At 48.1% G+C, this 27,500-nt stretch overlaps 3 protein-coding genes across 4 annotated transcripts in view; all 3 read left to right on the forward strand.

Annotated features, from left to right (window-relative positions):
• Window positions 1-9,757, forward strand: part of epha6 (eph receptor A6) — a gene marked incomplete at both ends in the record, with an annotated part of 64,904 nt that extends 55,147 nt beyond the window's left edge. Inside the window, 8 exons of the mRNA XM_084453501.1 lie at window positions 1-123; window positions 2,870-3,055; window positions 4,022-4,083; window positions 6,844-7,053; window positions 7,462-7,611; window positions 8,219-8,412; window positions 8,527-8,676; window positions 9,643-9,757. The exon at window positions 1-123 is cut by the window's left edge and continues 3 nt beyond it. Of these exons, the coding sequence (XP_084309627.1) occupies window positions 1-123; window positions 2,870-3,055; window positions 4,022-4,083; window positions 6,844-7,053; window positions 7,462-7,611; window positions 8,219-8,412; window positions 8,527-8,676; window positions 9,643-9,757 (1,190 nt within the window). The remainder of the gene's footprint in view (window positions 124-2,869; window positions 3,056-4,021; window positions 4,084-6,843; window positions 7,054-7,461; window positions 7,612-8,218; window positions 8,413-8,526; window positions 8,677-9,642) is intronic.
• Window positions 9,758-12,517: 2,760 nt separating this feature from the next.
• arl6 (ARF like GTPase 6) lies at window positions 12,518-18,010 on the forward strand. 2 transcript variants are annotated; one of them, XM_084453505.1, is made up of 8 exons: window positions 12,518-12,653; window positions 14,141-14,293; window positions 14,691-14,752; window positions 14,953-15,021; window positions 15,623-15,717; window positions 16,695-16,824; window positions 17,224-17,279; window positions 17,712-18,010. In XM_084453505.1, the coding sequence occupies exons 2-8, from the start codon at window positions 14,171-14,173 to the stop codon at window positions 17,735-17,737; spliced, it is 561 nt and encodes a 186-aa protein (XP_084309631.1). In that variant the 5' UTR covers window positions 12,518-12,653; window positions 14,141-14,170; the 3' UTR covers window positions 17,738-18,010. The 2 variants fall into 2 exon arrangements, with proteins under 2 accessions (XP_084309631.1, XP_084309630.1); XM_084453504.1 differs by lacking the exon at window positions 17,712-18,010 and having other exon boundaries at window positions 17,224-17,449.
• Window positions 18,011-21,257: 3,247 nt separating this feature from the next.
• The window catches only part of slc5a7a (solute carrier family 5 member 7a), a gene marked incomplete at both ends in the record, with an annotated part of 11,964 nt that continues 5,721 nt past the window's right edge, over window positions 21,258-27,500 (forward strand). The window contains 3 exons of the mRNA XM_084453502.1: window positions 21,258-21,441; window positions 21,727-21,840; window positions 21,959-22,114. Of these exons, the coding sequence (XP_084309628.1) occupies window positions 21,258-21,441; window positions 21,727-21,840; window positions 21,959-22,114 (454 nt within the window). The remainder of the gene's footprint in view (window positions 21,442-21,726; window positions 21,841-21,958; window positions 22,115-27,500) is intronic.

A 27,500-nucleotide genomic window follows, 5' to 3' on the forward strand; every position in this document is an offset into this window, starting at 1 on the left:
CGTTCCCAGGTATAAAGACGTACGTGGACCCGGACACCTACGAGGACCCCACGCAGGCCGTCCACGAGTTCACCAAGGAGATCGACCCCTCACGCATACGCATAGAGAGGGTGATAGGAGCAGGTGAGGGTGACGCGCACACACACACACACACTCTCTCACATACACACACACACACACACACTCTCTCTCACACACACATACACTCTCACACACTCTCACATACACACACATACACTCTCACACACTCTCACATACACACACATACACTCTCACACACACTCACACACACACACACACATATGCACACACCCACACACACTCTCAAATACACACATACACTCTCACACACTCTCACATACACACACACACTCACACAAAAGCACACACACGCTTCCACACACATGCACACACACGCACTCACACACACACGCACACACACTCACACACACGCTTCCACACACATGCACACACACACACACGCACACACACACACACACACCTGCCTCTGCTGTGTCCAACGTGAACAGCGAGAGGAGGGATGGTTTCTCTGAGAGCAGAGAGGGTTTTAGAGCTCATCGTCATTCGACGGTGTCGTCTCGGTGTGAGCGGAGTCACTGCCGCATGAAACAAGCGCTCGTCATTTCACCCACGCCACCGAGCCCTTCCTCTCCCATCCCAAAACCATTTATTCCAGCTTAGAGGAACAGAAGGGGACAAAGATATTAAACTGCTCCACGTTCGACACGGGGCAGAAGCTGTTTGCTTTGCTCGGAGGGCTCAGTGAATCATCTGCAGTTAAATCCGCAGCGTTGTAAGATTTCCGCAAGATCCTAAACGTTTGAACATCGCCACTGTGAATTGCTGAGAGAAATCAAGAGCTATAATCGATTCATCTCCTCTATGAAAACCCAAACTTTTTTAGACTGCTGTTCGTTCTCTGCTGCATCAATTATAATAATGATTATCGTTTGGTGCCAGCCAGGTGGACTTCAGAGGGGGAAGACTTGCACACGCGCTGAGATCCAATCGGTAACAGGGGGCATTGTCCTATGGCCTTATGGGTAGCCAAACCCACTCTCCTTGAGATTGAAGCTGACTTCTTACTGCAGGTTAGATGAGATTCAGGCTTTATTCGTCACACGTATACGGTGCAGTGTGCTATGTGCAGTGAAGTGTTACCGCCGGCTCTGGGGTGCGCTCTACAAAGACGACAAATAATTACAAATTACACAAATTACACAAAGCTATACAAGGTTAAAGGTTACGGCATGGGTGGATTATGTACATGCTATAAATAGACCACTGAAACATGTTGGCTATCTGGTGTTCTGAGATGAACTAGCCTGTAGATGAAAGCTTTTTATATTTTGGAAGAGTGCCTCGGACCATTTTTATGATGATTCCACAGTGATCCCCGTGAAATCAAAAGAGCACCTTCCTTTCACCTGCTTCACTAGCTAAGAACGCTGCAGCAGTCCCATCCTACTTTTAAAGGCATGGGTGTATTATGTATAGGCTGTAGCTATAGCCTAAATAAACCCGGGGATATTATATACATACTGAAACTATGTGCTCAAGATGCAGGTGCCGCATGGCCTGGTCGACCTGAGCAGACTGAATTCTGGGACGTTGCTGGAACTCCTAGCTAGCTCGTAACAGGCTCATAGCACATGCACAAGTTGCATACTGCAGCTTTTTTTTTAAGTAAAGAAGAAGAAGAAGAGAGACAGTCTTTCTCCAGTGGAATATTTCGAAGGCGAGCCACTCGCTGTGTGGGATCGCTCGTGTTGAGTGACTGCCACCTGGTGGAGGCCGTGTGTCACTGCGGCTAGGGAGGCATTTCCCTTGTGTAGAGGAGAGGGGGCGTACAGTATTAAATAGGGATGTAACGATAACCGGTATAATGATAAACCATGATTACATTTGATTACATTTATCGTGATAATTGTATCATTAAAACCGTGCTTGATCGTCCCGCTTTTTAAAAACTCACTGTAAATACTGTCCAGCATCAACCAAAGCTAGCAACAGTCTCAGATGCATTATTTTTATGTTAATGCAAAAAAAAAAGTGCATAGTGCTGCTAATTTTATTCAAGGTTTTCAATACAAAACGTATTAAAATATATTAGCTGAGCGTGTGTATCGGTAGTTTTTGAAAAATTCCAGCACATTTTAAAATACCGCGATAATACTGATAACCATGATAATTTTGGTCACTATAATCGTTACACCGTTACATCTCTAGTATTAATGCACTGTACTGTTCATATTGCTACTTGCAGTACCAGCGACTAAGGATTGACAGGAGGACACAGATGGTTGAAACAGAGCCATTTCAGATGGTTGAAACAGAGCCATTTCAGATGGTTGAAACAGAGCCATTTCAGATGGTTGAAACAGAGCCATTTCCAGATTGTGAAAACAGCTTGACATGGGATAAGATGAGTCACACTTATGTATGTGTGTGTGTGTGCTGTATGTGCATACGTGTGTGTGTGTGTTTGTGTGTGTATGCGTGTGTGCTTGTGTGTGTGTGTGTGTGTGCGCGCTTGTGTGTGCATGTCTGCGTATGTGCGTGCGTGTGTGTTTGTGTTTGTGTGTGTGTGTGCTTGTGTGTGTGTGTGTGTGTGTCTGTGTGTGTGTGTGTGTGTGTGCGTGTGTGCTTGTGTGTGTGTGCATGTGTGTGTGCTTGTGTGTGTGCTTGTGTGTGTGCTTGTGTGTGTGTGTGCTTGTGTGTGTGTGTGTGTGTGTGTGTGTGTGTGCATGTGTGCTTGTGTGTGCATGTGTGCGTATGTGTGTGCTTGTGTGTCTGTGTGTGTGTGTGTGTGTGTGTTTGTGTGTGTGTGTGTGTGTGTGTGCTGCAGGGGAGTTTGGGGAGGTGTGTAGCGGTCGTCTGCGCACCCCGGGGCAGAGGGACATCTCCGTGGCGATCAAGACCCTGAAGGGGGGCTACGTGGAGCACCAGAGGCGGGACTTCCTGCGCGAGGCGAGCATCATGGGACAGTTCGACAACCCCAACATCATCAGGCTGGAGGGCGTGGTCACCAGAAGTAAGAGACCCAGAGACTAAGAGAGACCGGCTGGTTTGATTCATTGATTTGGGTTCATTTCATTGATAAGCTGTATTTGAGGTATTGTGTGTGTGTGTGTGTGTTAGTTTGTGTGTGTGTGTTAGTGTGTGTGTGTGGGTGTGTGTGTGTGTGTGTGTGTGTGTTAGTGTGTGTGTGTGTGTTAGTGTGTGTGTGTTAGTGTGTGTGTGTGTGTGGCTAATGACTATTGTCTTTGTAAACAGACCCCATGCTTGACCAAAGAACCCATTCCTCCTAATTAACACAAGCTCTCTCTCTTTCTCTCTGTCTCTCCCTCTGTCACTCTCTCTCTCTGTGTGTTGCTCTCTCTCTCCCTCTCTCCCTCCCCATCTCTCTCTCCCTCCTCTCTCTCCCTTCTTCTCTCCTTTCTCTCTCCCTCCCCATCTCTCTCCCTCATTCTCTCTCCCTCTCTCTCTCTCTCTCCCTCCCCATCTCTCTCTCTCCCTCTCTCTCTCCCTCATTCTCTCTCTCCCTCTCTCTCTCTCTCTCAGTCCCCATCTCTCTCTCTCTCTCCCTTCCTCTCTCTCTCCCTCTTCTCTCTCTCCCTCCCTCCCCTCAGCTTCTGTCCTCTCTCCGGTTCTTCCCCTCTCCTCGTTCACGTTCTCCACGTTCCCTCCCCCTCCTCTGGAGAACCGGGACGAGGGAACCGTGCTAATTAGGCTGATCACTTCCTCCCTCCGCAGGTCGCTGGGTCCCTGTTCTACCTGGAGTGGCAGGAGCCTCGGAACTTAGATAGTTTGGTTTTGACGAGTCGGAGACGCCGTAGGCAGGCTTCTGTTCTCTTAGGGGACGCTACTATTCACAGCCATACTTGTGTTTTCCCTCGTGCCTAAACGCACACACACACACACACACACACACACACACACACACACACACATTTCCATGTCTTGGTCTTGTCTAAAGCAGCTGTCTCTCCTCCTCTAGGCCGGCCGGTGATGATCGTGGTGGAATACATGGAGAATGGAGCTTTAGACTCTTTTCTGAGGGTGAGAACCTGCTCTAATAATACTCTACTGTGTTACTTTACACTCTAATAATACTCTACTGTGTTACTTTACACTCTAATAATACTCTACTGTGTTACTTTACACTCTAATAATACTCTACTGTGTTACTTTACACTCTAATAATACTCTACTGTGTTACTTTACACTCAGAACCCTAATTACACTACCCTGTTACTGTAAACTCCTCTCTCTGGGAGAGATCAGTAATAATACACTCCTCTCTCTGGGAGAGATCAGTAATAATACACTCCTCTCTCTGGGAGAGATCAGTAATAATACACTCCTCTCTCTGGGAGAGATCAGTAATAATACACTCCTCTCTCTGGGAGAGATCACTAATAATACACTCCTCTCTCTGGGAGAGATCAGTAATAATACACTCCTCTCTCTGGGAGAGATCAGTAATAATACACTCCTCTCTCTGGGAGAGATCAGTAATAATACACTCCTCTCTCTGGGAGAGATCACTAATAATACACTCCTCTCTCTGGGAGAGATCAGTAATAATACACTCCTCTCTCTGGGAGAGATCAGTAATAATACACCCCTCTCTCTGGGAGAGATCAGTAATAATACACTCCTCTCTCTGGGTGAGATCAGTAATAATACACCCCTCTCTCTGGGTGAGATCACTAATAATACACTCCTCTCTCTGGGAGAGATCAGTAATAATACACTCCTCTCTCTGGGAGAGATCACTAATAATACACTCCTCTCTCTGGGTGAGATCAGTAATAATACACTCCTCTCTCTGGGAGAGATCAGTAATAATACACTCCTCTCTCTGGGTGAGATGAGTAATAATACACTCCTCTCTCTGGGAGAGATCAGTAATAATACACTCCTCTCTCTGGGAGAGATCAGTAATAATACACTCCTCTCTCTGGGAGAGATCACTAATAATACACTCCTCTCTCTGGGTGAGATCAGTAATAATACTCTCCTCTCTCTGGGAGAGATCACTAATAATACACTCCTCTCTCTGGGAGAGATCAGTAATAATACACTCCTCTCTCTGGGAGAGACCACTAATAATACACTCCTCTCTCTGGGTGAGATCAGTAATAATACACTCCTCTCTCTGGGAGAGAACAGTAATAATACACTCCTCTCTCTGGGTGAGATCAGTAATAATACACTCCTCTCTCTGGGAGAGACCACTAATAATACACCCCTCTCTCTGGGAGAGATCAGTAATAATACACTCCTCTCTCTGGGAGAGATCAGTAATAATACACTCCTCTCTCTGGGAGAGATCACTAATAATACACTCCTCTCTCTGGGAGAGCTCAGTAATAATACACCCCTCTCTCTGGGTGAGATCAGTAATAATACACTCCTCTCTCTGGGAGAGAACAGTAATAATACACTCCTCTCTCTGGGTGAGATCAGTAATAATACACTCCTCTCTCTGGGTGAGATCACTAATAATACACTCCTCTCTCTGGGAGAGATCAGTAATAATACACTCCTCTCTCTGGGAGAGATCACTAATAATACACTCCTCTCTCTGGGAGAGATCAGTAATAATACACTCCTCTCTCTGGGAGAGATCAGTAATAATACACTCCTCTCTCTGGGAGAGATCAGTAATAATACACTCCTCTCTCTGGGAGAGATCAGTAATAATACACTCCTCTCTCTGGGAGAGATCAGTAATAATACACCCCTCTCTCTGGGAGAGATCAGTAATAATACACTCCTCTCTCTGGGTGAGATCAGTAATAATACACTCCTCTCTCTGGGTGAGATCAGTAATAATACACTCCTCTCTCTGGGAGAGATCAGTAATAATACACTCCTCTCTCTGGGAGAGATCAGTAATAATACACTCCTCTCTCTGGGAGAGATCAGTAATAATACACTCCTCTCTCTGGGAGAGAACCCTCTAATAATAATACTATACTCTATCACTTTAGACTCCTCTCTCTGTGTGAGAACACACTCTAATAATACTATACTGACTGTATCACGTTCAGGACTGGTGTCATTGTTTCAGGCCATGCACTCTAATTCTTCCCTTTCTTACTCACACACATTAAGTAGCATCCATATGTTTTGCTATTGATTCATATTGTATCCTACAATATCAATAAATCATACAAACTCGTCAACACTGTAAATGAGGGAAACCTCAGTGCTTTATGAGTATAAATAAAGGTTTGAAATGAAATACAACATGAACATACAGTACAAAATACAGATTTGAAGCAACTCTGCAGCCAGTGTCCTTACATGACACTCTCTTCTTCCCCTCTGTGTGTGTGTGTGTGTGTGCATGCGTCACTGTATGTGTGTGTGTGTGCGCGCGTGCGTCACTGTATGTATGTGTCTGTCTGTGTGTGTGTCTGTGTGTGTGTGTGTGTGCGTGTGTGTCTGTGTGTCTGTCTGTGTGTGTGTGCGCGCGTGCGTCACTGTATGTATGTGTCTGTCTGTGTGTGTGTGTGTGTGTGTGTGTGTGCGCGCGTGCATCACTGTATGTATGTGTGTGTGTGTGTGTGTGCATGCGTCACTGTATGTGTGTGTGTGTGTGTGCGCGCGTGCGTCACTGTATGTATGTGTCTGTCTGTGTGTGTGTCTGTGTGTGTGTGTGCGTGTGTGTGTGTGTGTCTGTGTGTGTGTGTGTGTGCGTGTGTGTGTGTGTGTGTGTGTCTGTGTGTGTGTGTGTGTGTGTGTGTGTCTGTGTGTGTGCATGTCTCTGTGTGCGTCCTCTGCCCCCCTGCCCTCTGCCCCCTCCAGAAACACGACGGTCAGTTCACGGTGATCCAGCTGGTGGGGATGCTGCGCGGCATCGCCTCGGGCGTGACCTACCTGTCCGACATGGGCTACGTGCACCGCGACCTGGCCGCCCGCAACATCCTGGTGGACCAGGGCCTGGTCTGCAAGGTGTCCGACTTCGGCCTGTCCAGGGTCCTGGAGGACGACCCGGAGGCTGCCTACACCACCACGGTGAGACAGCGCTCTGCAGCGCCCCCTGGTGTCTGGACTGGGAACCACACAGATAGAATAGAATAGAATAGACTTTAACGTAGGGAAAGCTAATATATTACTACTTGCCAGAACTCACAAGTGCATCTTCTTTCTAAAACAAGTGACTAAGAGCAGAATCTAGTGCATGACGGCAAAGTGCAAGAATGTATAACTTAATACCCCTATTAAATTATGTTTAGCTTAATTGTTGATTACTGTACTGTATTTTCTTCTGTTTATTTGTATTGTATTTGAAAATTGTAATAGGACATATAATTCATCCTGTGTGAACATGATGCAAATTGTCCAAATAAAACTCAAACTGAAATTGGATGAAAATTGTAGAAATATGGAAGGAGTTGTTCTGGTCACTGTCTCTTCCTGCAGGGCGGTAAGATCCCCATCCGCTGGACGGCGCCGGAGGCCATCGCCTACAGGAAGTTCTCGTCGGCCAGCGACGCCTGGAGCTACGGCATCGTCATGTGGGAAGTGATGTCATACGGCGAGAGGCCCTACTGGGAGATGTCCAATCAGGACGTGCGTTGCTGTTTGTTTCTTTGTTTGCTGTTCCATGCTGTTGTGCGGCGACATCATTTGTTTGTTATTATTGTTTATTGTTATGAGTTCTCAGGGAAGGGCAAGGGGGCCGTTGTCGACCGAGAAACTCGGCTCAGACAGGATTTACAGTACAGACATCAAATACACACACCTAGACTGGAGCACAATCCACTTATCTACCAGGGCGTTTCAGGATGTATCAGAGGTAATTGTCTCTACGTCGGGCGGAGACCTTGTAGCTCCATTTTTATTTATTTTATTTATTTATTTATTTTACATCATTTGAAAGCTGAAACCCTTTACAACCTCTGAGCCCCTCCCAGTCCTGGGACCAATCAAATGTATTCTAAACAGCTCATCATTAAGTAATTATATGTTCAAAAATAGACATTGGAATGTTCGTTTCAACATTCTGAAAACTCCGTTTTGGAGATGCAAGGTTTCTGCCCGACAGTGGCTTAACCCCCCCCCCCCAACAGTGGCGCAGTCTTAACCCGCCCCCCCCCTCCCCCAACAGTGGCGCAGTCTTAACCCCCCCCCTCCCCCAACAGTGGTACAGTCTAACCCGCCCCCCCGTCGTCCGCAGGTGATCCTGTCCATCGAGGAGGGCTACCGGCTGCCCGCGCCCATGGGCTGCCCCGTCGCCCTGCACCAGCTCATGCTGCACTGCTGGCAGAAGGAACGAGGCCAGCGGCCGCACTTCACCGACGTGGTCTCCTTCCTGGACAAGCTGATCCGCAACCCCAGCAGCCTGCTCCCCCTGGTGGAGGACGCGCAGAGGTGCGCTGGCCCTGGCCTCAGAGGGAGGGAGGGAGGGAGGATAGATGGATGTTTACCAGCGCTGTATAAACGGGTTATTCCAGACGATTTTTCTTTTCTGTTTTCTCAATTCAGTTTCCCAGAGTCCCCAGACGACATGCCAGACTACCCTCTGTTCATCTCCATCGGCGATTGGCTGGACTCCATCAAGATGAGCCAATACAAGAGCAGCTTCCTGGCAGCGGGCTACACCACCCTGGACTCCATCTCTCTCATGAGTATAGAGTGAGTCAGGACGCCATTCATGACTGTATTTCACAATCAGAACAAATCAAATCCATATTGTGATATTTACACTGAAATCAAGTAGTGTGGCCATACACAGTAGATTTAAATGCTTGCTTAAAGGGGCACCGTCAGGCTTGTTTACGTTTTTTGTATTAAATGGTTTAATTCTGTGTGTAGGCCTTTTAAAATCGTCCCTACCCGGAAGATGGAATAGCGGAAATCGTGGTAAAACCTCCAAAGGGCAAACCAGTCCGGTGACGTCAATATTCACTTAAAGGAGTAGTAAAGGGAAAATGCATGTTTAGCCCTGTTTTAAGGTTGCTTATGATCATATACAATGGTTCAGATCAAAACGTTGACAAAACTAGCACTTTTGAGAAAGTCTGATAATTGCTCTACCACCGTTTTGGTCATACAATGGATGTGGGTGGGCACCTTGAAAAATCATTCAAAAACATGTTAAACTCTAAATTTCAAACAACTTTAAACAAGCGTGACTGCCCCTTTAAAAGCTGCCTCAGTGATAGTTAAGGTGTACAGGTCGATGACCTAGAGGCACGGTGTGGTGTTGATGTAACCAATATCCTCCTCTCGTTCTCCTCCCTCCCCCCCATTTGCCTCCCTTCTCCTCCTCCTCCTCCTTCTCTTCCCTCCTCCTCCACCTCCCTTCTCCTTCTCCCTCTCCTTCACCTCCCTTCTCCCTCTCCTCCACATCCCTTCTCCTCCTCCTCCTCCTCCTTCTCCTCCTCCCCCTCCTCCTCCTCCCCCTCCTCCTCCTCCTCCTCCTTCTCTTCCCTCCTCCTCCACCTCCCTTCACCTCCCTTCTCCCTCTCCTTCACCTCCCTTCTCCCTCTCCTCCACATCCCTTCTCCTCCTCCTCCTCCTCCTTCTCCTCCTCCCCCTCCTCCTCCTCCCCCTCCTCCTCCTCCTCCTCCTCCTCCTCCTCCTCCCCCGTCCCGCCAGTGATGTCCGGCGCGTCGGCGTGTCCCTGATCGGCCACCAGAGGAGGATAGTGAGCAGCATCCAGACGCTGCGTCTGCAGCTGGTCCGCGCTCAGCAGGGGGGCTTCCACGTCTGAGAGGAGCTCCGTGGCCTCGCCCTCTTCCTCCTCCTCTTCCTCAGCCCGCTCACAACGCTCCTCCTCCTCCTCCTCGCCCTCTTTGCTTAACAACCTCATCTTGACCTCCGACCTTCGCCCCCCCCCCCACCAGTGTGTGCGGTTGACTTCATCTGACTACCGGCTTGCTCAAGTTCCTTTTTTAAACTCGGTCCCAGTAGACTTTCAATGAGAAAGTGTGTGTGTGTGTGTGTGTGTGTGTGTGTGTGTGTGTGTGTGTGTGTGTGTGTGTGTGTGTGTGAGTGTGTGTGTGTGGGGGGGGGGGGTTCCGTTGCCTTGGGGCTATAAGGGAGTGGGTGAACGATCGCCTGTCTTTCTTGGATGACTGTATGAATTGTATACCCCTGGGGATTACCCCTAATCCTGGCCAATCTCAATCTGGAGTACGTTCACGGTGTGTAAGCGGTGTGGTGGATAGGCGCCATGCTGTATGATGCACACCGAGATGCTGGCTGGGGTTGGCTGTTGTAATCAAGTTGACCGAGTTGACCAGGGACTCTGGACTGATGTTATGGACACACTGTAGGTCTGAATGTCTGAAGAGCTTTTTCGTGTTTCGTTTCTCGAGCAGTTTAACTGGACCTGTGGCTCGGCTGTAAGATAAGAACATTGAGGAGTTTTTTTTTGGGAGTTTAAAGACAAACGAATGTCAACAGAGTTTTCTAAATGTAGACTATGTAACCCATCATCGTCAACCATGATAATATGCAGTATTTTGTGTAACTGTCATGTTTTTGCGTGTTATCAAGGTACCCTCAGTTACGAATTTCAATCAGCAACCTCATTTTTGCTCAGAATGCCGATCTCTCCCTCAGCGATCCGCAAACCGACAGCAAACCAACTCAACACCACCTCAGGCGCCGTGTAAATAAATGTGATAAGTGAGCTACCCATAATGCAGCAGTGCAGCCGTTGGCTTTTCCATGACTCACACGGCACGGTTGAGGCTGGTGGGAGAAGCCGTGTCTAGCGAGGGTGGAGGAGACGCTGGTGAGGCAGTGTTACTGGAGAACAACACAGTCACCAACGTGCTCTGTTCCGCTGTGAGAGGCAGGGCCAGCTATAGCCTAGTGTGCTCTGAACCGTTTTGATTTCCCCCTCCAAGGGTACCCAGTCAAACGAGGGTCGTCTGTTTGCTTCTCTGCCGGTCGAAGGCCGAGCGTGGGGCAGGAAGAGAGCCGGCGGCGCTCGGAAGACGAAGCTTTATGGGTTGATTGCGGGTTAAAGGTCATTGGAATTGTTTCTGGAGAGCAGACATGGCACGATTATAAGGCGCACGCACTCTGCACGCACACACACACACGCACACACGGACACGCACGCATGAACACACACACACAAGCGCACGGACACACACACACACACACGCAAGCACACACACAAATCAACAGCCTCACTCATTCCTCTCACTTGAACAATGACGGACATATTTTCTGGACGTGGAGCACTGTCAGCGCACGGATCTGTACAACAGCTGCTCAGGGCAGTCCCTCCCTCCCAGACCCTGGGCACGCTGAATACACTAATTATCTCCTCTCTTTTTTTTTTTTTTGACGTCGTAGTTTATTTTTGTATTATTTATTAAGAATATTGACCTGGATTGCAACATAGGCTAGATGTCTATTTATTAAAGAAACTGGTGGATGACACTTGTCTTTGTTATTCATTTCGGAAGGCGCCTCTCCCTCTCTCTCTTTCTCTCCCTCCCTCTCTCTCTCTCTCCCTCTCTCTTTCTCTCCCTCTCTCTCTTTCTCTCTCTCCCTCTCCCTTTATTGCTCTCTCCTCCAGTCTCTGTAACATTCCTTCTCTCTCTCAATATCATTATGTTTCTATTTTTGTCTCAGCTCTACTATTCCATTCTTTCTTTTTTCTCTCTTTCTCTCAGCATCTTCCCTCTTTTGTACTACTTCTTTCTGTGTCATGATCCCCCCCATCCCCCTCTCCTCCTCCTCCTCCTCCTCCTCCTCCTCCACCTCCTCCTCTCTCCATCCCACCACATCACTTTAGTGAATTGACAGGCCATTTATTATCTGTTTCAAATATAGATCTGCCGCCACTGTTATTGGCAAACGCTTCTACCACAGACAGACCCCCGTCCTCAAAATTGAAATAATGAAATATTGTTTGTGTAAAACCGTGGTGTTGCTCTTTATGTCCACTGGGTGGCGCACTTTAGCCAAGAACTAGAAAGAGCTCTCCTCCACCTCCCTTCTCCTCCCTCCTCCCTCCCCCACCTCCCTTCTCCTCCTCCTCCTCCTCCTCCTTCTCTTCCCTCCTCCTCCACCTCCCTTCTCCCCCCTCCTCCACCTCCCTCCTCCCTCTCCTCCACCTCCCTCCTCCTCCCTCCTCCACCTCCCTCCTCCTCCTCCTCTCCTCCACCTCCCTTCTCCTCCTCCTCCTCCTCTCCTCCACCTCCCTCCTCCTCCTCCTCCTCCTCTCCTCCCTCTCCTCCACCTCCCTTCTCCTCCCTCCTCCACCTCCCTCTCCTCCACCTCCCTTCTTCTCCTCCTCCTCCTCCTCCTCCTCCCTCCTCCCACCTCCCTTCTCCTCCTCCTCCTCCTCCTTCTCTTCCCTCCTCCTCCACCTCCCTTCTCCTCCCTCCTCCCTCCTCCACCTCCCTCCTCCTCCTCCTCCACCTCCTCCGTGTTGCTCTTCATGTCCACTGGGTGGCGCACTTTAGCCAGGAACTAGAAAGAGCTCGTCTCGTCTCCTGGTAACTCAGTAAATACGAGTCCTCCTGACTTCAGAGATGAATGAAATCATGTCTTCAGGTTGACAGGTTTCCCAACGCACTTCTGTTTGGTTTTGACGAACCAAATAAACATTTCAGAGACGAGATTTCGAGGATCATCTGCAGGTAAAGTGATTCAAAACGACGATAGCTTGCTAGCTTAGCAGATGCTAACCCAACCTCCATAGACACACGTTCACTAGCTAGCTTAGCTTAGTCTACTAACGTTACTGTAGACTAACCTTAACTTATGTCCAGCTAAATAAACACTTATATTAACTATTAGTCATGTTATGGTTTGGATGTTTAGCTAATAACGTTACAACCCGTTGTGTGATGGTTTAGCTAACCTGGCTAGCTGGATCAGGCTAATGGGGATTTAGCTGAACACGTGAATGTGACTGAGAGAGTAGCCAGGTCAGCTGGTCTGGTCTCTGTTAACCTCAGATAGCACTAGATATCTAATTAACTAGAGTTAGCTAGCTAACCTTAACGTTGATTAAACTGGTGGACATGCATCGGATTTATCAGTCAAGATAGCCTACTTGCTAGGCATCGTTTGCTGTGAGAGTGTGTGTGTGTGTGCGTGTGCGTGTGAGAGTGTGGGTGTGTGTGAGAGAGAGTGTGTGTGTGTGTATGTGTCTGAGTGAGTGAGTGAGTGAGTGTGTGTGTGTGTGTGTGTGTGTGTGTGTGTGTGTGTGTGTGTGTGTGTGTGTGTGTGTGTGTGTGTGTGTGTGAGAGAGAGTGTGTGTGAGAGAGTGTGTGTGTGTGTGTGTGTGTGTGTGTGTGTGTGTGTGTGTGTGTGTGTGTAAGTGTGTGTGTGTGTGTGTGTGTGTGTAGGATAGTGCTTTAGCTAACGTAGCCCAAATGATCAGATCAGATCATTATAGTGCCATGGTAGTTATCATATACTAGGAATTTGTTTAGGTGGATGGTTCATCAGTACACCGATGGAGACAGGATTAGACAGGGTGCAGGACAGGGCAAATACAAAATACAATACATCCAATAAAGTACAAATGCAAAATACACAATGTACTGTACACAGAATGGGTTTGAGTGTTCTAGCTCAAGTTGTCTAACTGCCCATCATATTCTAGACATGTCTATTTATACAGACGTGATGTATGTTTGTACATATGTTATTGTATTTGGATATTATATGGATGTATATAGTCCCTGTGCTTCCTCTTATTTTATGCTTACTACTGTACTCTGTACTGTTTTCTTTTCTAACCTTGCTGTAATTCCACTGCTGAAACGCCAAATTTCCCCCCTAGCGAGATCATTAAAGTATCTATCTATCTATCTATCTATCTATCTATCTATCTATCTATCTATCTATCTATCTATCTTTCTATCTACTGTATCTCTCTGTCTATCTATCTATCTATCTATCTATCTATCTATCTATCTATCTATCTATCTATATATCTATCTATCTATCTATCAATCTACTGTATCTATCTATCTATCTATCTGTCTATCTATCTATCTATCTGTCTGTCTGTCTGTCTGTCTGTCTGTCTGTCTGTCTGTCTGTCTATCAATCATGTAGTATTTTAATTATTATCAATAGTATTGCTCACACAATCTTTTCTCTACCTTTACAGAGTTAGCTCCCAGCAGGAACCAGGCAGAGAATGGGTCTGTTTGACAAGCTAGCGGGGTGGCTGGGTCTGAAGAAGAAGGAGGTGAACGTCCTGTGTCTGGGACTGGACAACAGCGGCAAAACAACCATCATCAATCAACTCAAACCATCTAATGTGAGTCTGTCCCTGAACTACTCAAGATTGCTGCTAACTTCACTAACGTCAGCTGGTCAAACGTCAAATGCGGAGAACAAATTTGTGTGTGTGTGTTGTGTGTGTGTGTGTGTGTGTGTGTGTGTGTGTGTGTGGTGTGTGTGTGTGTGTGTGTGTGTGTGTGTGTGTTTCGGCCTCCCTACACCACGTGATTCACATTCAGATCACTTTATTGCCATGGTAGTTTACACACACAGTACTGACAAGTACAAGATTGTTTGTTTATTCGTTTGTTTTTTTATGTTTGTTTTGTTTAACCTTTACCGTTTCATTATCAGCACTTCAGTGAACAACCGGCCGGTTGTGACGCTGACGACTAACTAAGTTACCATGTCTGTGTCTTTCAAACCATATGCAGGCCCAGACACAAGACATAGTCCCGACCATTGGGTTCAGCATAGAGAAATTCAAGACATCAAGGTAGGCCTAATTGGCGTGGGGGGGGGGGGGGGGGGTGGGGGGGTCACATGGTTGATCTTCTGCAGAAATGCTATTGCACCCTGATGGATTCATACAGTGTTCTGGTATCCCGTGCCCTCTCTGTATTGTGAGTAATTCAAAGCCAGTTTCCTCCAGTGAGTACCGTTGCACGACGGTCCTGACGCTCTCTCGTCTCCCAGTCTCTCCTTCACAGTCTTCGACATGTCCGGCCAGGGCAGGTACAGGAACCTGTGGGAGCATTACTACAAGTGAGTCCTCTTCCTCCACCTTCGTCTGGGTCACTTAAAGGCTGCTATCTTGCTTTTAACTATGTTTGTTTGTGTACATAAGACGGCGAGCAGGCGTGTTTAGCGTTTCCTCTGACGCGCTTGTCTGCGCAGTGTGCTCAGATATTAAAGGTACCCAACGAAACATGAATCAAAATAATCCATTCTTTGTTTATTTTCGAAATTCCTCGATTATATTGTTCCTTGTAGTCTAATAAACATGTTGAATCACTTGAATGTCTTTCCTACCTTTTAATTTCTTCGCAAAATGATATTTAGCTAATGTTTTGAAAACAACAAAGATGTGTGATACGTCACTATTATGTGCTCCGCGTATTGACGCAATGACGTAGTACGCGATTTTCGGGGACCACCTTCTCAAATTTGCTCTAGAGCGCATACTAGTGGTCAAAAACTACATTGGGTACCTTTAACGCGCCACAAAATGCACGCTTGTCTACTACGCGTATAAGCATTGATAGACAGCAAGTATATACTACGCGTATAAGCGTTGATATAAGTATATCAAATGCTTTAAGAGGATTGTGCATCTTCCCCTGACCCTAGTCTTGTCTTTGTGCAGGGAGGGGCAGGCCATTATATTTGTCATTGACAGCGGCGACAAGCTGAGGATGGTCGTGGCCAAGGAAGAGCTGGACACACTCCTCAACCATCCAGGTGTTCTGTCGTCAAAACGTAGACTTACCCAGATAGACGATGTACCTTTGGCCTTTCAAGTGACCTTAACCTTGCGGATCAAAATGATTGTCTTGTTTTTGTTGATGGGGGTTTAAAGGTGCAGTATGCTTTTGTTTCTGTGTATATTTAGCAATTTTCATTACATCCCGACAGCGATCAATAAATAAAGTGCTCTGACACTAGAATGATATAAATCTGGAAGTCGCAGGATTGTAATAAGTGCATCCAATCATTTCAAGTTGCCAACGTGAAATGATTGGATGACTTACCTGCCTGTCAACCTACCTACCTGCCTAGCGAGTTTCCCCCCAGTTTGGAGGCGTGGCTTTGGTGAGAGTTCTGAAGGAAGAGGCGGACTTAATTTTGATTGGTTATTCCATGTTTTACCGGAAATCACAAGTTGCATACTGCACCTTTAACACAACAGTCCAAACGCACTGTTGAACCCTGACATGGAAGCACATCATGTTGAGCCCTTTTGTAATCAAGATTGTAGGAAAATGTCTCCATAAATATGATGTGATGTAGGTAGACTATAACATGGTAACATTGTGCTGGTTGTGTCCTGATGTGTCCTGTTGTCTCCTGTTGTCCTGTTGTGTCCTGTTGTGTCCTGATGTCCTGTTGTGTCCTGATGTCCTGTTGTGTCCTGATGTGTCCTGTTGTGTCCTGATGTCCTGTTGTGTCCTGTTGTGTCCTCTTGTGTCCTGTTGTGTCCTCTTGTGTCCTGTTGTGTCATGTTGTGCCCTGATGTGTCCTGATGTGTCCTGATGTGTCCTGATGTGTCCTGTTGTGTCTTGTTGTCCTGTTGTGTCCTGTTGTGTCCTGTTGTCCTGTTGTGTCCTGATGTGTCCTGATGTCCTGATGACCTGTTGTGTCCTGATGTGTCCTGATGTGTCCTGATGTCCTGATGACCTGTTGTGTCCTGATGTCCTGTTGCGTCCTGTTGGTTGCAGATATAAAGCACAGACGCATTCCCATCCTGTTCTTTGCTAACAAGATGGACGTGCGCGACGCCCTGTCCTCCGTCAAGGTCTCCCAGCTGCTCTGTCTGGAGAACATCAAAGACAAACCCTGGCATATCTGGTAGGGACACACACGCATGCACACACACACACGGACACACACTCACTCAGACACATACACACACACACACACTCACTCAGACACACACACTCACACACACACACACATTCACGTGCACACACACTCACACACACACTCTCCCACACTCACACAAATTCACACACTGACAAAGACGCACGCACACACACACGCACACACACACACACACTCAGTAATACTCAGTAAGGATACATTGCATCTGGCTGAAAACAGCCAAAATAAGACACCTTTCGAGGCAGCATAAGATGCAGAAACAAATGCTGACGTAAAATGTAGCCTTAGTAGGCAACCGCCCCTGAATTTGGACACATTCTGTCTGTTGTGTGCGTGGTGCTGATGTGACGTTGGCGTGTGTTTCAGTGCTAGCGACGCCGTCAAAGGAGAGGGCTTACAGGAAGGCGTGGACTGGCTTCAAGGTACCGTAAACTCTCGCATTCATAATCTCACATTCATAATCTCACATTCATAATCTCACAGCATCCAAGACACTGACAGAGATCTTGTTAAATAAAATATAAAATGATAAAGGTTTTGGTTCTTCATTATTCCTGTGGTGTATGACCTTTTATCTCATAGTTGTCCACCATATGTTCTATAATTTTTCTCTCCATGCATTTTTTTTTTCTGCTTTGACTTCATCTTTAGAACAAATCTCACTGTGAGTATTTGCTGTCGGAACGTCCATTTTGTGTTCTGTAGAAGTAGAATCCTCTGGAGAGTTCTAGAACCGACGGAACAGTCTAGAACCGCTTCCTCCCCTTCGTTCGTTCGGTTACCTCAGGCACGTTTGTGTCCATATCACACTAAAATGTTTGTTTTTTCGTTGTTGTTATTGTTGTTGTTTCCAGATCAAATCAGAACGATGAGAACGTGAAGGCTTAGAGAAGCTCCGGGGGAAATACCAACACCCTCGTTGTCACGGTTACCGGGGCAACAGCGACCCCCCCCCCCCCCCTCCCCATGCCAACCAGCAGGGCTGTTGATGTGGTGGGGGTTTGATGAAAGCACACTGTACATTTTTAGAGCTCTGTAAATACAGGTCGTGATCTAGCGTTAGCGTAATGCTTTTGTCTTGGGTACATGTGCTGCTCAGTCTTTTCACATACTTGATTGTAAAGTATAAACTCAAAGGGGATGAGAATTTAGCGGCTGGGTTTGTTTTAGCATTGATTATAAGATGTATAGTTTTACTATAAGATGTATTGGAAATAGTCTTCGAATGTTCTGAAGTATGTTGTATTTATTATTGCATTGTACCTTCTCTGTAAAAGGAAATAAATAATCGTTAGTAATATGCACATCATTTGTAGTCTGCTTTGCTCGCAATTGCCTTCTAGTTTTAAACGGCGTGCCGGCCACCGTAGAGCGTGTTCAGCGGCACGTTAAGCTGCTCTGGACAGCTGTGCGTTAACGGCGCCGGGCTCTCATCTCGGTCTGATTTCATTAACGGTTATCGGTTGTTTTGATGGCGACCAGACCGCTATCCACCGGTGGCACCACGTGGTGGGCGTGGCCCAGACCTGCGCACAGCTTGGGGGGCGTGAGAATCAAATATGCGAGCCATCTGCCAGCGAACCAATTAGAAATCCAACTAACAACCTACCAGAGGTTCCAGATTGTGACTACAGTCCCTCTGACAGTCAAACATATGTCGCTGTCCTTGGTCCTGAAAGGACGACACCCCCCTAGCGCCCCCCTTTCTTACGGGCGATTTGGTGACTCGCGGCGGTGACGACCGCCACCCAACACACACCCCTTGATGGAAGCATGATGTCGGGCAGCGTTAGCTTGTGGTGGGTGCGGGTATAGACGCATTATGAAATGATGGGCCCCTGGGAACAGACATGTAAAGGGCCCCCACCACCCGTTTCATTTATCAAATTTTTGAATTTGCCCAATGAGACGGCACCCAATTTGCAGATGATTTGTGAAAACTCACAATAAAAGCAGCTTTATTCAGCTCGGTTTTGACTTAAGGGACCTTAAATCTGTGTCTTTTTGGATTTCTCCCCAAAAGAGTTGAAGGGCCCGTTTTCCATGGGGTACTCGGCCCCTCTAAAGTTCTATAGATAAACACGCACTTAAAAACTACAGGTATGATGGTTTCTTTCTTGTGACGTCTTCAAAGTGAATGTTGAGGCTATTGCTTCAGTTTTTCAGCAGGATTTTTGAGGCTCTGTTATTGAATGAATGACTAAGCCTTTTGACTATGCGGAAAGAAATGCAAAGGCTCCCCTGTGCTCCTGGGCCCCTGAGCTCCTGGGCCCCTGGGCCCGGTAGGCCCGTTCAGTAAGATGTCTTTGGGTGCGGGAAGGGGAAACCAACCGACCTCTGCTTGTTGTCTAGCGTATACGTGGAAGGAAGATGTAATGGATTTTAACTGATCTAGTCAAAAAGGATTTTCCAAGATTCGCTCAAACAGGTTAAGTCTGGTTTATTGAGAAAACATACGAGCGCAAGGACTTCAGGACAACGCACATGAGTGGTTGATCCAAAGAAGTGCCGCCTCCTGGTCTTGCGCTGCCTTATATTCAAGCAAAAAGCAGGTATAGCGCTACCAGGATGTGATTGGCTAACCCATTGTACACGTCATATTAAATGGCAGGCGTCATCAAGAGTGGTCGAGAATACAGACACGTGACATGAGAAAAGGCGGTAATTTCTTGAAGGGACAAAGGGACAAAGGATGGTTATTCTGGATCAGACAACATCTAGGTGTGTTGACCTCCTGGAGGTCATCCTGTCATGAATTAGGTTAGCACAGCTATGTGAAAGGCAGAGGGAGGTGGTGGATGACAAAAGGAGGGGATGAAACTATAATTTCTATGACACAGAGCAGGCAGAGTATTTACAGGAGAGGCTCTTTGGCCTCATGGGCGTCTAGCTTCTCCCCACCGCTGCGCTTCGTTCTGACAAACTTAGTCGGGTTCAGGTCAGGATAGCCTTAAACCAGAACTGGCCAAGAGTGCATTTGTCTCAGGGAAATGTAGGATTTGGGCCTATCCTAATTTGACCTCCGGGTTGCCTGCCGGGTTTGTCAAAGTGAATTACCCTCCTCAGAGGGGTGGATCTCTACCACGGCTATTAAGCCTAAAAGCCACCTTTCCACAGAAGGTCAGGGGCCATTCGACTCCCAGACGGGTAGAGTAGTGACGCCTACTCTTTTCTTTGAGTGTCTGATGGGCTTCCTGGAGCCTATTTCTTTAGCTGAAGGGCGAAAGGTCTGTATGTCTGGAACAGGACTAATTCAGGTAACTGAGTGCCAGGTCTGAAGGGTTAGGAATCTACTCTAGTTGTAGTAATTTCCCCTCTCACGTAGGCTTATAGCTTTGCTCCAAGGCCCTTGCATCTGAGATACGAGATCAGGACCATGGGCAGCTACGCCTTTCCTTCATGCGAAGGGCAAGCCTACTGTATTGTGTGGGCTGTACTGTATGCACGGTGGTTTCACCGTGTGAATTACTGGACATGGACGATCTCTCCTCCCCCTCTCTCTCTCTCACGCACGCGCTTAAACACCACCATCCACCGTGCATGAGCAGGAGACTCCAGTGACGTTCCTTTCTTTCATGCGCATTCTATTTATGTATTAGGACGCTCACTTTTTCTCTGACGTGCGTGCACACCGGACGTCTGACGACACCCCTGATGGTCCTTTATAAGTCACGGGGGGGGGGAGCACGAGCAGTTTGCGCTTCTGGTTGATGATTGCTTTGGACCAGAGGATACCGCGCGCGCGCTCGTTTGGACACCCTTTCTAAAGGAACTACTTCCTCAAGTTGTCCGGTAGGCTATATGAATCCCATACTGCAAGTGAGTTTTGTTTTTATCCGTATTTGTAGTTTTGTATAATTCAGTGATGAAGTTGGATAGAGTGGATCTTGATGAGGTGGAGTCCGATGAAATAATCTTGTTATATTCCCGGTTTTGAGGAGGTCTGTCTGAATGGGTACAATTTTGATTTACAATAAAGTCTATTGTCTCTGTTATTTTCACAAGTCTTCCATCAGGTTATGTGCCAAGTGCTGGGTCTCAAAAGCCACACTGATTGCCCCACTGGTTGCGCGTAATTTCCCTTTTACGCGCACTCCATAGCTTTGGGGAAAATGTACAAAATAAATATATAAGAAAAAATAAAGTCTTGTTGCAATACTGGTGTGAAAGAGTAATATTTGCTAGGGTACTGTAACAAACCATGGATAACATGGAACATTTCTATGTAAATTGGGCTATTGGGTCTCAAAACGGGCCAAAATAGCCAAAATAAAATAGCACTGAACGACGTATAAAAGTGACACGTTCGATAGGCTACCAGTCCGTCTTTTCATATGTCCAACTCGCTCTAGGTCTCGATGCTATCCCGTTCCTAGCGAAAATTCAGCTGGAGCGACGCGATGACCATCCATGTGGAAGGACTGGTGGCGATCGCTGTGTTCTACCTGCTCATCCTGGCCGTGGGGATCTGGGCGGCATGGAAGAACAAGCACTCCGGGGAGGCGGAGGGGACCGACCGCAGCGAGACCATCATGGTCGGGGGAAGGGACATCGGTTTATTCGTTGGCGGATTTACTATGACCGGTAGGCTTAGTTTGGTCGTAAGAAGACTGTTTTCGCCGGCAGATAAATAGTTAGAAGTTAGTTGCGCACCCCTCCCAACAAAAAAATAAAATAAATCAACTTGAATTTGTGTACATTTTTGTAACGTATATGCTATAGTTTGCTAAATCTAATCTCACAAGCAAACTGAAAATCTTATGAGCCGTGGATCTAGCATTGTTCATTCACACAAACATATCTTATTCAAAAAATAATCCACTTATTACATCTTATATACTCTTATGCTATATGGTATGTCTTTTCTAGCGACCTGGGTTGGAGGGGGGTACATCAACGGCACCGCTGAATACGTGTACCTCCCTGGTTACGGTCTGGCGTGGGCGCAGGCTCCGTTTGGATACGCGTTGAGTCTGGTCGTAGGTAAGCGACATCTGTTTAACCACCGAAAGCGGTTGGAACTCAAGTTGTGAAGTGAAATGCTGAAACATGGTCACCCCAAACTAATCAAATTCAATTTAAAACATGCGTTTCTGCACAGGTGGACTGTTTTTTGCCAAGCCCATGCGCTCCAGAGGTTACGTCACCATGCTCGACCCCTTCCAGCAGATCTATGGAAAGAGGATGGGGGGCCTCCTGTTCATACCTGCCCTGATGGGGGAGATCTTCTGGTCGGCCGCCATCTTGTCTGCCCTCGGTGAGTCACTGACCAATTATGGAGATATGGATGGAGTACGGTTGTGGATAGAATAGGGCAAGAAAAAGGTCCACTGTGTGTGACACTCGTGTGTGTGTGTGACACTCGTGTATGTGTGTGTGTGTGTGTGTGTGTGTGTGTGTGCGAGCATAAAACCTTATCCCCACCCTCCCATCTCTTTCTCTCTCTCTCTCTCTCTCTCTCTCTCTCTCTCTCTCTCTCTCTCTCTCTTTCTTTCGCTCTCTCAATTCAATTCAGTTGGCTTTATTGGCATGATGCAACATTGTACATATTACCAAAGCTGCGTTTGGACATTGAAAAACAACATTATTAGAAAGAGCAAAGGAACATAGGCTACTACAAGACAAAAACATAGGAAGTGCAGCTCTGTTTCAGGTTGGCTGAGGGTGACATCACAGCCTCTGCTCTGCAGGGAGACAGGTCTCTCTCTCTCTCCACCTCTCTCTCTCTGTCTCTGTCTGTCTCTCTCTCTCTCTCGCTCAATGCCTCTGCTCTGCAGGGAGACAGGTCTCTCTCTCTCTCTCCACCTCTCTCTCTCTCTCTGTCTGTCTGTCTGTCTCTCTCTCTCTCTCTCTCTCTCTCTCTCTCTCTCACAGCCTCTGCTCTGCAAGGAGACAGGTTTTCCTCTGCCTCCCTTGTTCAACAGCAAGGCTGTGGTCACTCAGTCTGGACCTGGTCAAGATTCGTTTTAGTAGTCGATCAGTCACCACGCTCAAATAATCTGCTATGGTGTCCTGTCCATTTAGAGCCAGATCACTGCACTTTGCTCTGTGCTTTTGCTTGTGTTTTCAAACAGATGATGTAGTTTTGTTGTATTTGTTGTGTGATCTGGTTGGGTCTGATTGGTAAAGCGCTCTGATCCTGGGTTGTGTTAATAGGGCAGGTTGGGTTGAGTGAGGCTCTGGTCCTGGGTTGTGTTAATAGAGCAGGTTGGGTTGAGTGAGGCTCTGGTCCTGGGTTGTGTTAGTAGGGCAGGTTGGGTTGAGTGAGGCTCTGGTCCTGGGTTGTGTTAGTAGGGCAGGTTGGGTTGAGGTTCTGGTCCTGGGTTGTGTTAATAGGGCAGGTTGTGTTAATAGGGCAGGTTGGGTTGAGTGTCTGATCCTGGGTTGTGTTAATAGGGCAGGTTGGGTTGAGTGTCTGGTCCTGGGTTGTGTTAATAGGGCAGGTTGAGTGAGGTTCTGGTCCTGGGTTGTGTTAATAGGGCAGGTTGTGTTAGTAGGGCAGGTTGTGTTAATAGGGCAGGTTGTGTTAGTAGGGCAGGTTGTGTTAATAGGGCAGGTTGTGTTAGTAGGGCAGGTTGTGTTAATAGGGCAGGTTGTGTTAGTAGGGCAGGTTGTGTTAATAGGGCAGGTTGTGTTAGTAGGGCAGGTTGTGTTAATAGGGCAGGTTGTGTTAGTAGGGCAGGTTGTGTTAATAGGGCAGGTTGTGTTAGTAGGGCAGGTTGGGTTGAGTGAGGTTCTGATCCTGGGTTGTGTTAATAGGGCAGGTTGTGTTAGTAGGGCAGGTTGGGATGAGGTTCTGATCCTGGGTTGTGTTAATAGGGCAGGTTGGGTTAGTAGGGCAGGTTGAGTGAGGCTCTGGTCCTGGGTTGTGTTAACAGGGCAGGTTTGTGGTCTCAGTCTCAGGATCAGCTGGGTCAGGGGGTTCCTGTTGTTCAGCTCTGGTCATCGCAGGGCTTGGTAATGATACGAGAAAGGTCACTTAGTTTGAGGTGTGTCCAAAAGTGAATCGCTCTTTTTTGAATTTGTATTATTAGTGGGTATTTGTTTAGTTCTGCCCTGCATTGTTTGTAGCTTTTCTCTGGAGAGTTTTACAGAGTCTTAATGGGGTGTGTATCCCACTGAGTCAAGTCTTGTTTAGTAAGTGCCCCCCATACAGTACCTCACTGCCATGGACTGTGATTGGTTCAAAAACACACTCAATTAATTTTAGCCAAATTCTAATTGATATTTGGGTTTGTATATTTGTTTATGGCGTAGAAAGCCCAGCGTGCTTTCTCTCTCAGCTCACGAACTGCTTCATTAGTGTCCAGATGAACTTAGTTTTAATCCTAGTAGTATTCAAATATATACCTAAATATATTTCTGATCTGCTGCTACGTTATGAACCATCCAGACCCCTCAGGTCGTCTGGCACAGGCCTGATTTCTGTCACTAGAGTTAAAACAAAACATGGAGAAGCAGCGTTCAGTTTTTATGCTCCACATATCTGGAACAGACTTCCAGAAAACTGCAGGTCTGCTGCAACTCTCAGTTCTTTTAAATCAAGACTGAAGACTTTTCTTTTTGCCGCTGCTTTTTATTAAATCAAATAATTATTTATTCATACGCTGCACTGTAACTTTTATTCCTGTATTTTATTTGTCCTGCATTTTGTTTTAAATGTTCTGCAAAGTACAAGAGAATGTTAGTAGAACGACTTGAGGGAGGAAGAGAAAGAAGGAAATGTATGTTGGAAATGGAGAAGTTGTATTTTTGGTGCCAGCTGTGCCTAGTGACACAACACTAGGCCACTGACAGCTGATGTGGTCCCTTGCTCAGAAAGGATGTTTGAGGCACTGGTGAAAAGCCAGCGAGCAACTATACAGAAGGACATTGTACGTAAGTGAGTGAGTGGAGAGAGAGAAGGTTTCAGTATGTGATAAAGAAAAGAGTGTCCTTTTTTGCATTTTGTTTTATATCACCTTTTATGTGTTGCACTTTGTCCTGATGCTTTTAATGTCTCATGTAAAGCACTTTGAATTGGCTTGTTGCTGAAATGTGCTACAAATAAACTAGCCTTGCCTTGCCTTAACATTAGGAGTGCAGGGCTGAGATTGTGCTCCTGATGAACGCTTCCTTCAGAGTCCCCTCATCCTCCCCTCATCCTCCCCTCATCCTCCCCTCATCCTCCCCTCATCTACGCAGAGTCTCTGCATAGCTGTGAGGGGCCTGTTGGTGGTCTCATTGTGGAGGTGGTGGTCTCATGGTGGAGGTGGTGGTCTTGTGGTGGAGGTGGTGGTCTCATGGTGGAGGTGGTGGTCTCATGGTGGAGGTGGTGGTCTTGTGGTGGAGGTGGTGGTCTCATGGTGGAGGTGGTGGTCTCATGGTGGAGGTGGTGGTCTCATGGTGGAGGTGGTGGTCTCGTGGTGGAGGTGGTGGTCTTGTGGTGGAGGTGGTGGTCTCATGGTGGAGGTGGTGGTCTCATGGTGGAGGTGGTGGTCTTGTGGTGGAGGTGGTGGTCTTGTGGTGGAGGTGGTGGTCTTGTGGTGGAGGTGGTCTTGTGGTGGAGGTGGTCTTGTGGTGGAGCTGGTGGTCTCATGGTGGAGGTGGGGGTCTCATGGTGGAGGTGGTGGTGTTGTGGTGGAGGTGGTGGTCTTGTGGTGGAGGTGGTGGTCTTGTGGTGGAGGTGGTGGTCTTGTGGTGGAGGTGGTGGTCTCATGGTGGAGGTGGGGGTCTCATGGTGGAGGTGGTGGTCTTGTGGTGGAGGTGGTCTCATGGTGGAGGTGGGGGTCTCATGGTGGAGGTGGTGGTCTCATGGTGGAGGTGGTGGTCTCATGGTGGAGGTGGGGGTCTCATGGTGGAGGTGGTGGTCTCATGGTGGAGGTGGTGGTCTTGTGGTGGAGGTGGTGGTCTCATGGTGGAGGTGGTGGTCTCATGGTGGAGGTGGGGGTCTCATGGTGGAGGTGGGGGTCTCATGGTGGAGGTGGTGGTCTTGTGGTGGAGGTGGTGGTCTTGTGGTGGAGGTGGTGGTCTCATGGTGTTGGTGGTGGTCTCGTGGTGGAGGTGGTGGTCTTGTGGTGGAGGTGGTGGTCTCATGGTGGAGGTGGTGGTCTCATGGTGGAGGTGGTGGTCTCATGGTGGAGGTGGTGGTCTTGTGGTGGAGGTGGTCTCATGGTGGAGGTGGGGGTCTCATGGTGGAGGTGGTGGTCTCATGGTGGAGGTGGGGGTCTCATGGTGGAGGTGGTGGTCTTGTGGTGGAGGTGGTGGTCTCATGGTGGAGGTGGTGGTCTCATGGTGGAGGTGGGGGTCTCATGGTGGAGGTGGTGGTCTTGTGGTGGAGGTGGTGGTCTCATGGTGGAGGTGGTGGTCTCATGGTGGAGGTGGTGGTCTCGTGGTGGAGGTGGTGGTCTCATGGTGGAGGTGGTGGTGTTGTGGTGGAGGTGGTGGTCTTGTGGTGGAGGTGGTGGTCTCGTGGTGGAGGTGGTGGTCTTGTGGTGGAGGTGGTGGTCTCATGGTGGAGGTGGTGGTCTTGTGGTGGAGGTGGTGGTCTTGTGGTGGAGGTGGTGGTCTCATGGTGGAGGTGGTGGTCTTGTGGTGGAGGTGGTGGTCTTGTGGTGGAGGTGGTGGTCTCATGGTGGAGGTGGGGGTCTCATGGTGGAGGTGGTGGTCTTGTGGTGGAGGTGGTGGTCTCATGGTGGAGGTGGTGGTCTTGTGGTGGAGGTGGAGGTCTTGTGGTGGAGGTGGTGGTCTCATGGTGGAGGTGGTGGTCTTGTGGTGGAGGTGGTGGTCTCATGGTGAAGGTGGTGGTCTTGTGGTGGAGGTGGTGGTCTTGTGGTGGAGGTGGTGGTCTCATGGTGGAGGTGGGGGTCTCATGGTGGAGGTGGTGGTCTCATGGTGGAGGTGGTGGTCTCATGGTGGAGGTGGTGGTCTTGTGGTGGAGGTGGTGGTCTCATGGTGGAGGTGGTGGTCTTGTGGTGGAGGTGGTGGTCTCATGGTGGAGGTGGTGGTCTTGTGGTGGAGGTGGTGGTCTTGTGGTGGAGGTGGTGGTCTTGTGGTGGAGGTGGTGGTCTTGTGGTGGAGGTGGTGGTCTCATGGTGGAGGTGGTGGTCTTGTGGTGGAGGTGGTGGTCTCGTGGTGGAGGTGGTGGTCTCATGGTGGAGGTGGTGGTCTTGTGGTGGAGGTGGTGGTCTCATGGTGGAGGTGGTGGTCTTGTGGTGGAGGTGGTGGTCTTGTGGTGGAGGTGGTGGTCTTGTGGTGGAGGTGGTGGTCTCATGGTGGAGGTGGTGGTCTTGTGGTGGAGGTGGTGGTGTTGTGGTGGAGGTGGTGGTCTCATGGTGGAGGTGGTGGTCTCATGGTGGAGGTGGTGGTCTCATGGTGGAGGTGGTGGTGTTGTGGTGGAGGTGGGGGTATCATGGTGGAGGTGGTGGTCTCATGGTGGAGGTGGTGGTCTCATGGTGGAGGTGGGGGTCTCATGGTGGAGGTGGTGGTCTTGTGGTGGAGGTGGTGGTCTCATGGTGGAGGTGGTGGTCTTGTGGTGGAGGTGGTGGTCTTGTGGTGGAGGTGGTGGTCTTGTGGTGGAGGTGGTGGTCTCGTGGTGGAGGTGGTGGTCTCGTGGTGGAGGTGGTGGTCTCATGGTGGAGGTGGTGGTCTCATGGTGGAGGTGG

This window comes from Borostomias antarcticus (genome assembly GCF_949987555.1).
Source record: "Borostomias antarcticus genome assembly, chromosome: 19".
In the NCBI taxonomy this organism is placed as follows: Eukaryota; Metazoa; Chordata; class Actinopteri; order Stomiiformes; family Stomiidae; genus Borostomias; species Borostomias antarcticus.